Below are 10,063 nucleotides of genomic sequence, written 5' to 3'. Positions count from 1 at the left end.
TGGAGTGAAGACCCAAGAGGTGAAGGGACAGCGGGCTTAGTGCGCCTCCTTTAGCGTAAATACGACCCGCGTCATACCCGGCGGCGCCAGGAGGGGGCAGCGCAAAGCGGCGGTATTTGACCCTGGACGCGGGCCGTAGCGGCGCCGGAAGTGGCGGCGGTGGAGCCAGGGGTGGGGAGGCGGGGGCGGGCCGCGGCTCAGGGCCGGAGGCCAGCGGAGGTAGCGGCCACCTCGGGCGAGCGGAGCTGTCCGGGGCGCCCCTGCGGACGCCCCAGCGCGAAGGGCTGCCGCCATGTCGTCGGTCAGCCCCATCCAGATCCCCGGCCGCCTCCCGCTGCTGCTCACCAACGAGGGCGTGCTGCTGCCCGGCTCCACCATGCGCACCAGCGTGGACTCGGCCCGCAACCTGCAGCTGGTGCGGAGCCGCCTGCTCAAGGGCACGTCGCTGCAGAGCACCATCCTGGGGGTCATCCCCAACACGCCCGACCCGGCCAGCGATGCGCAGGACCTGCCGCCGCTGCACAGGTAGGCCGGCGACGCGGCCTCTACCCGGGACCCTGACCCGCTTCGGGGGCCCCTGGCGCGGCTTGGTTCGACCTGTCCAGTTCCCCCTCGTGTGAGATCGGGGTGACACAGCTACCTAGGGCTGTTTAATCATCGTCCATGAAGCAGTAAAAACTCCACCGTCAGCCGCAGCTGTTAGCAGTTTGATACCTTGTCCTCCCCGCCCCCCAGGTCTGCAGACCCTAGGTTTCCTGGCCCCTCAGCTTTGTTTTAATATCTTCCCTTTCTCCCCATTTTTTTGGTCCTCTAATCTGGGACAGCTGTTACTCCACAGGTTTTCTCTCTTTCCGAGCTCGTCCTAAACTGCACCTCCCCTTCGATTCGCATTTGGTGCCTTTCTTCCACACCCCCAGCGTGTCCCATGGCCTCCCTTAGGTACTTCTTTTTTCTTTCTTAAAGATCTATTTTTGTTTGTTTATGCATGCAAGAACTGGGGTGTAGGCCAGAGGAGGGGGGGTGGGGAGGGAGAGGATTCACCAGAGACAGAGTAGGGAGCAGGACAGGCTGGAACTCAGTGCTTGATAGCACTGAGACTTTAATCCCTGTGCACCCACCAGGGATGCCCTGTTTTTTATTTCTTGAATGGCGTGTTCTGCTCACATTCTCCCTTGTTCCTTTCTGGAACTTTCCTAGCTTCTCATTTATGTTTCTTGTTTTACCTCTTAACATTTCTCAAGGCCCCAAGCTTACCACGGCCCTGGTTGTGTGATACTGGGGGAGAGACCCCACCTGTACCTGTTTATTGGTCTGTAATTTGGAAGGTAAAAGCAGCCATCTCTTTGGTGTGTTAGGAAGATTATGCAATCCTCTTTACGCCATGTTTGATAGCTGTGCGGTCCTTACTAGACCCTCTAGCAACTTGTGGCTATAGAGCACCTGAAAAATGGCCCTTCCAAATTGAAATACTAAAAGTTTTGTGGATTATTAAGTTAATACATTTTATATATTAAATATTAGAACTATAATATTTTGAGTTTGGGGAGTTAAATACGAACATTTTGCCTGTTTCTTATTACTTTATCATGTGGCTACCAGATTTACACATATAAGTCTCATTTCTATTGAAAAATGCTGATATGTTCTCAAAAATGCAATTATTATTGTCAAACTCACCTTCCAGTCCCCTCCCCAACCCTTAACTCTTCTTGAGATGTTTGCAACTTTTTTTCTTTTTTGAGATAGAGAAAGAGAATAGAGAATATCTCTCTCTATGCCAGAGAGAGATAGAGGTAGAGAGAGAAGGGTAGAAAGAGAGATTATTTTAGAGAGATTATTTAGATTATTTTAGAGAGATTATCTTAGAGAGAAACAAGCAGAGAGACAGTGATACAGTGATCAAAAAAGATAAACTTATGCCATTTGCAACCACATGAATGGAGCTGGAAGGGCTTATGCTAATCAACAAAACAGAAGGAAAAAGAAATATCAAATGGTGGGCCTCCCCGGTGGCGCAGCGGTTGAGCGCTGGGTTGCGAAGCTGCCCGTGGCCTCTGAGGCGCCGGTTTGATCCCCGGCTGCTCCCCAGCCACCGGAGGAGGATCCCACATGGTACGCAGACCTCTCCTGCCACCCGCTGCTCCCCTCAGCAGTGTACTTCAGTCCTTCTGCCAGCTCTGCTCCCCACTCTGGCTCTGGTGAATTCTTTCACCCTCCCGCGCTTCTGACTGTACCCAGTGCATGTATAAACAAAACAAACAAATTAAATAAATAAATAAATAAATAAATAAAAACATGCCTCTATTAAAAAAAAAAAAGAAAGAAAGAAATATCAAATGGTTTCGCTTACAGGCGGGATATGGGGAAACTGAACAAAAGGTCATGGAAAAGACAAAACCTGCAAACTGATCATAGATCTGAGGCTTACAACAGGAAAGGGGGAGGGAGAAAGGGCAGAAGCAGGAAGAGGGACTGTAGAAGCACAGGGGACTGTAGTGATGGCTCACCGGTTGCTATAGCAGTGGGTGGGAGAACCTGAGGGGAGAAGTCAAATATTGTACAAAAATGAACGATGATGTAAGAAAATAAATTTAGGGAGAGAGTGATAGAGATAGTAATGGAAACATAAATAAAAGTAGAGAGAGAGAGATTTTCAATTTATAGCCCCTTCTTCACCTGCAGTTATTCTTTCATAAAGTTAGAGATTCCTGACTCTGAATTGATTTTTGGAGGATTTAGGCAGGAAAATCTTGGGACTACATTTTTTTAAAGGAGACTGTACCTCTTTTCAACCCTCCTAAAACAGAAGAAAATGAAAAAAATCTTAATAGTTCACTGTTAGTCCACATTGTGGAAGCCTTGTTCTTCTCAAACACAGTTCCTCTCTGATCTGCTGTGATTATTGCTTGGGAAACATTGGGCAAGTTTCAGGCAACTCTGTATTAGATTTTGGGTTCCCTACATATGCCCCTATTCCTTAAGCCTCCCATAATTATTTTGCTTTCTGTGCCCATGCCCCTAATTGCCTGTCGAGGTAAAAATGGTCTTGATTTGATTTTTTTGTTTTACTGCCACTGTGCATATGTGCATGGTGATAACCCATGGCCATACTATGAATTTGAGAAGTAAATTTAGTCATAATTTAAGTTTGAATAATGACTGTTAGTATTCTGGCAACATTTTGGAGGGTTTTTAACTTTTATATAAATTCCTGAAAAACAATGATAACTAAGTTCTCCTGCCTGGCCGTAATCACTCATACTCAGTTGATGCATAATCTTGTCCTTGACATTCAGCTTGTTGCCTTTCTTTTAAATGAATACCAATGTCAAAATTTAATCATGAAAAATTAGAAAACTTTTATTGCAAGTTCTTCATAGAACCCCGGCATAAGGCCCCACCAGACCATCTATAACCTAGAGTTATTGGCTACTTGAAAAATCTGTGTAGAAAGAATGTCTTTTTATTTTCTCTAATGTGACCTTTAAAATATCCTTTACTAAAAAAAAGTTAATAGTGTATCTATATTGAGTTATCTATAGCATTATTCTGTTTTGATACACAAATCTCTTTTTTCCCAGTTACCTGCTTTCCAGATGGTGGTACAACTCCAGAGGGAAGGCAGGGGCCTCTGCTCAAGACTCTTTTTCTCCTTTATACCATCCAGGTGACACTGTCTCAGTCTTCAAGGAGTGGCTGAAGTCATTTGTTCCCCTGTGTTCCTTGTCACATAAGGTAGCAGAGCCAGACCTTGACTTACTTGGATCTCTTTCTTTGCTGTTTTGGACAGCACAGCGCCTTTCTGCTTTTTAGCAGAAAGGAATCTTTTTAAAGGAAGAGCTTGGATTATCCCTGCAGGGTAGAATTTGGCTCCCATGCTACCTCTGGACACCTTGGACTATATTGTGTTTTTAGTGGCTTCTAAAGTGACCCATTGCTTACTCAGTAAAAAGGGATAATTTAGTGCTACCTGTATATTGCCCTTTCATGCATTTCAAGATGATTATCTAGAATTCTCCAGGGTACTTGGTTGTATTTCCTCATAATGTTCATTTCTCAATCCCTCCTCATTGTTATTTTAGCTGCTTCATCATCTGTGAGACCCCCAAATTAGTTTCATTGCCATTTATCTAATAAAAAATGAATGCTGCATATAACAGATGGGAGAGTTTCATTGTTTGGATCAACTCTTTGTTCATGCAGTACACCTACTTGTATCTGTTTATATCCTTAGCCATTAAAAAATTATTACTTGATAATAAGATTTTAACATTTACTCTTTTATGTTAGCAAATACGTAATGAACAGTTCTACTTAAGTTTTCCCAAATCTGCATTAAAGGAAGGTCTGTCTGCATGTGACATTTCTTAAATTTAGAAAAAATTTTAAGAAAGGAGTGGAAATCAAAAAGTTTGGAGTTGTAAAAGCCCCATCTGTTGTGGAACTTGGGGTTATCCTAATACACGCCTTCCTAATTTCTAGATCATTGTTAATATGATAAACTTTGCCAAAAATCATCAAAATTCCAAAAGATAAGTAAGGTGACAAGACAAAACTAAAAAGATGTTTTAATTAATTTTGTTTCCAAAGCTTTTGTAGAAGTGCTTCTCTCTATTAAGTGTCATTAAGATGTGAACATTAGATGTCGACTATAGATACATCAGTATCTCAGTTACTTTAGAAGCTGTGTTAGTTACTAGTGCATGCAAATTCATATTATCCATTGTGGTGAGAAAAGAGTACAATTGGTTATGAAAACTAATTCAGGTCCCCTATTGCTATTTCTTATCCTCACAACTGTGAATAACTGACTTGTTTACCCTTTTTGAACCTCAGTTACTCTGTAACAAGAAGATAAATGCTACCTTCCTCACAGTGGGGAAAGGTGATTTATAGTGAAATAATACGTAAGAAATCCTTTTTTAAAGTGCGTAGCAGTAATCCTTTGTGTTAGTGTTAACATTTCCCAAAAGGGTAGTTTTAAATGTAAATATCACAAGTAGAGGTTTTGGGGAGGCCCCATATTCTTTCAAATAGGCTGAACTGAGCTAGCATTGCTACAGAAAGGCCTTGGAAGATTTAAGATTCTAAAAAAAGAGCGAGACGGAGGGAGGGAGGGCTTTAAAGTTTGAAGAAAATTAAATATTTGGCACATAGAAATGAGTTTAAGATATTTATGTAGTACTCTCATCTTGAAAACTGCTTTCCTTAGTAGTACTACTTTTAGATACCCCCCCCTACTGCACTTGATGGATAGCCATTGGATAAAACAATATAACTCTGAAAGTAGATCCCAGTTAGAAGTTTCCAAATTCTTTAATCTGTAAAATATCACAGTATTAAGGTATAGATTTCAGTGCTGCTATCTAAAAGGAAAGAATACCATTCATCTGGATATGTAAATTTGAATCTCTTGCAAAATCAAAGGGTTGCTTTTTGATTATGCCTAGTAAAACATATCTTCATAGAACTGGGATATTTAGAAAGATGATTAACTTGATATAAAGCTTATTATGTATCAGAGGGAAAGCATTAATTTTGTTTATGCAAGCTCTATTTTATATGTATAAAATCAAGAGCCCAATATACACTAGAACTTGTATAAAATAACATTAAACATGGTCCTTTTTCATAGAGTTCTGCCCACAAAATGTCTGTCACTAAGTACTGTTTGTAGCCAGTCTATCAGTTCACAGATCATGTTTTTCATTAAAATAGTCTAGTCAGCTGCAAGTGATTTAAAGTTAAGAACCAGTTGATTTATAACATTTTTACACATATTGTTTCATTTGGAGAAGAACAGTATAAATCCACTTTAATCTTGGAACATTAAGTTTGGAACATCTTCTTTTTACAGTTAGCAAAATTATTTGATTTACTTTGTAAGGAAATTCATTTTTAGTCTGACCTTTGCTTGGTGACACAGCCCAAATAGTGAAACATCCCCTCATTTGGAGGTTGGGATTATCTCATCTGTCTCCTGGTTTCTCCTTGGTTCTAGATTGTAAACCCTTTAGGCCAAGGATCCGGCTTCTTGTCTGTTGACATTTCTTATAGAAGGAAATGTGAACTTCTTTTGCATTGTGTAAGCATTGGCGAATGTCATCTGCCATGAATTATAGTATCAGTTTGTCTCTTATTAATGTAATACCACTGACTTTCTAAGGAAATCTGAATTGGTTTTCAGGAAGTGGGAGATATCACCTGTTACTGTTTAATGACTGAAGAAACGCAGCTGCAACACAAATTAATAATAATAGTAATTGCTAAATCATTTCCAGTTTTTAATGTGGTTTTTTCCTCCCTAAGATGTTTGTCTTCCTGATTTTTGGTTTAAATCCGCTTTTACCCCCTGTTCAATGGTGGTAAAAAAGATGGACCTAGCTCAAAAAACACTGAGTGGCAGAGGGAAGCCAGTGGTTAATACATAATCTACTGAATGAATAATAAGGATGTGATCAAGAACTAAATACATATGAAAGTAAGCAAATGCACTACAATATTCACATACTGTGTTTGTGATTTGGTATATTTGAGATGGGCAAATGCGATATTCTAGTTTTACCATTCCCAGGGTGTTGAGAGCTTTAGTTGCTTTAATTCTTGTTTATTTTCTCAAATTACCACCTTTCCTGAAGGGAGGAAATATCATTTTAGTTTGGAATCTAGAAGTGTCTCCTGAATGTTGCTTTTTCTGTTTTCTCCAACTCTGGCTTAGTTTGGATGAGACTTCCTTTCTGTGATTTTAGTGTATATGTGACTTGGTCAGAATTGTTACATCCTGATGAGGAGCTAAGACTTAAATAAAAATTGCCTTTTCCACTAGATTTAGATGAGGTGATTACCACTTAGAGGAGAACTAGGTTTCTACCTTCTTGAGGTGTAGGTCTTTATCTAGCTCTCTGTAGTCGGCGACTGTAGCCTCTACTATTCAGCCCCCACATTTAGAAAATCAGTGTTCAAGGGTATAGATGTTAATTCCCAGATGTTGATGGCGGTTTGTGATAAGATAGATATGTAGAAGTTTCATAGCTTAATTGTGTAAAAATCTGGCTTGATATAAGTAGTAAAAGTGGCCTTGGATCAGATTTCTCAGGTTGGTTTATCTCATGCTATTTATATTTCAACTTGTTTAAGATACTAATATTTATTCTGGTATAACATTGCCTCGCTCTCAATTGGCAGTATTAATTTAAGCTAAGTAATTGTCAACTACTTTTAGGTTGTTATGCTTAAATCCAAATGTTTAAGAATTTCTGCCTAATTCCTTAAAGAAGAACTAATACTTACATGATGTCTGCTTTGCCCGTAGCTAATGATGGTGACCTAACAGAGTGTGTACTCAAATGCTTAATTAAATAGAGAAATAATTGGTTTATGCTTTAAATTAATGAGTTTCTCAGAAAAGCCAACTCTTTGGGAGATGCCTCTGCTTTACCACATTGAGCCTCTGCTTTGTGTTTTTCAGGATCGGGACGGCCGCGCTGGCAGTGCAGGTTGTGGGCAGCAACTGGCCAAAGCCCCACTACACTCTGCTGATTACGGGCCTGTGCCGTTTCCAGATTGTACAAGTCTTAAAAGAGAAGCCATACCCTGTTGCTGAAGTGGAGCAGTTGGACCGGCTGGAGGAATTTCCCAACACCTGTAAAACGAGGGAGGAGCTAGGAGAACTCTCAGAACAGTTTTACAAATATGCAGTGCAAGTGAGTTTCTTTTAGTTTTTCCTCAAAACTCTTTTTTTTCTTCAGTTCCTTTGCTCCCCTAAAATGCAAACATTTTGTTGGCTAGTGAAGTTTTAAGGCAGCATATGCTTAAATCAGTTAATAATTTCAGTTTGCTTATGTCTGGGATCGTACCTAAATCGTTGTAAGACATATTCGCCAACCTTTTCTAAAATTTTTTCCAAAGAATATTTCCAGAGTTTTCCATATAACTCTTGGTGTCTTCAACCCATATGGTTATTAAATCTAAAAAATGTTAAAATTTAAGATAGTTCATAGAAGCTTTTTGTCACCAGAGTACCTAGGCCTCAGGTTACCTTATACTGTTCAGAAGTCATTTCACACTGCACCTGGCAATAACTATGGAATAAGTAAGTCAGAGTTAGAATGACTTCAAGTATGGTTAAAACATGGATTAACTGCAAGACTGTAAGAGAAGCACACTTTAATCATGCTTTAAGTCAAATCTTTGACTCCTTAATTCTGGGTGTAAAGGATTTTTTGGTTAACTCTAGATTAAACAGAAAGCTCTTTTTATGCCCCATTCTGCTTCAAACCTTATTGAAATACATTATAGTCTTCTACTTTTTAATTGATGTAACCCAGTGACTATACCGATCTGTGAATATCAGGTATTATCTGAAGGGCTTGTTTATAAACACCATTGATCACTGAAAAGTGTGCAGAGTGGATGCTGGCGTAGCATTGGAAGCGGCACTTTGCTAATGTGATGAACACCAACAAAAGAAATATGAAATTTGGAACTGTAACTAACTTCAATGGGGGCTGAAAGAAAGAGCTTACACTGTTGAGAGAAGCTTGAGCTTGAGAACTAGAGTAAGTGAATGTTATTTGGGAATGGAGATAGAGGGGTAAATAGTTTTTCTTCTTCTGGGAGGGTAGCATTCCCTGGGTCTTTTTCCTCCTGTTGGATATAGCTTTACAGTTTCTTCCACTTTGCTGTTTACTTCTCCCCACTATGAATCAACAGATATATTTAAACATGTAAAGATTCTGTAGTGACATTAAAGGGATTTTTATAGAAAAACAACACCATAAATTTTACTACCATCATGCGTCTACTTTAAATTTTATTTGTCTCCTGGTCTTGGTCCATATTCACTTTTTTGTTTTTATATCCACACCTAATTTTCAGATTAAGAACTTCTATAATTTCGTTGAGTTGGAATATCATAATTTTATCATTCCTCTTTTTAGGCATTAACTTTGTTTTCAGTTAATGCTTTTACCTACTTCTACATTCTTTATCAATAGACTTCTTCAGTAGCTTCCTGATTTTGTTTCAGTTTCTTCTATCTTTAACCATCCTAAGCCTTTCATTAAAAAGTTCTCCTAAGGCTTTCTTAAAATTCTCTCCTAAGTAATGTACTTTAATGGTTCTAGGATAAAATTCACATTTTTTAGTGTAACATTAAGGCCCTTCTGAACTCTAGTTATTCCATAGTTCTCACCACACTGTACATCAGAGAGCTTGACTTACTGTTATTTCATGTCTCTGTGATATTTCCTTCTGTTCTCTCTACTGGGAATGCTCTCCTCTGAATTGTCAGGTTCAGCTTGTGCGTCCCCATCTGCTATAGGCTTTTACTGCTCCTTTGCCAGGACCTCCCTAACCCTTCTGCATTTCTGTTAATAAAATGCTTATATTGAATTGAAATTTGTCTTATAGGTCTGTTTGCCCTACCAAACTTTAATTCATTCCTGCTTTAGCCATCTTGTATGGAACGGTATATTGTTTCTGACAAATGGTTTGTACATAGCATGTGCTTAGATAATGAATTTTAACTGTCTTAATGTATTGGGATGAATTCCTAGGAGAGTCCTCAAATTCTAATATCTACTTTTCCCACCTGAATAGCTTCGTGATAATTATGCTTTATTTAACTTCCTGGACTCCAGCCAGGTAATGGATAGGTTCCTGAATTACTTTTAAAGAGGTTTGATTATTACTGGCATGTGAAGTCTTATTTGAGTGACTAAATGATAATTTGGTACATCATTTGTGAATTAGTCAGTGCGACTGTTTTGCTGTGTAAAGTACTCCAAAATCTGTCACATAGCTTAACAAAAAGTGTAGTTCTTACACCTGCTTCATGCCTAAAACTAGCAGGCTTGGTAATCAGCCTATTAGCAACGCATAGGGACCCAGGTGAATTAGAGATTAATCTAAAACATGCTTCTGTTATGCTGAGGCAGAAACAGGAAATGTGGCATACTTTTCAATGTGTTTTAGTGCTTCTGTCCAAAAGGAATTGTTACTTTCTCTGTTTTGTGGGCTAAGGTAGGACTCCTAACATGTTCTCAGAGGAGGTGAGAAAGTG

At 39.6% G+C, this 10,063-nt stretch overlaps 1 protein-coding gene across 1 annotated transcript in view; it reads left to right on the top strand.

Annotated features, from left to right (window-relative positions):
- The first annotated feature begins 235 nt into the window (after positions 1–235).
- The window catches only part of LONP2 (lon peptidase 2, peroxisomal), a 78,542-nt gene continuing 68,714 nt past the window's right edge, over positions 236–10,063 (top strand). The window contains exons 1-2 of the mRNA XM_037516301.2: positions 236–525; positions 7,469–7,703. Coding sequence (XP_037372198.1) covers positions 293–525; positions 7,469–7,703 — 468 coding nt within the window. The 5' untranslated portion in view covers positions 236–292. The remainder of the gene's footprint in view (positions 526–7,468; positions 7,704–10,063) is intronic.

Source organism: Talpa occidentalis, unplaced genomic scaffold (genome assembly GCF_014898055.3).
Source record: "Talpa occidentalis isolate TD23 unplaced genomic scaffold, MPIMG_talOcc4v2.1 talOcc4.17, whole genome shotgun sequence".
Lineage (NCBI taxonomy): Eukaryota > Metazoa > Chordata > Mammalia > Eulipotyphla > Talpidae > Talpa > Talpa occidentalis.
This window is presented reverse-complemented; position numbering and strand designations above follow the sequence as displayed.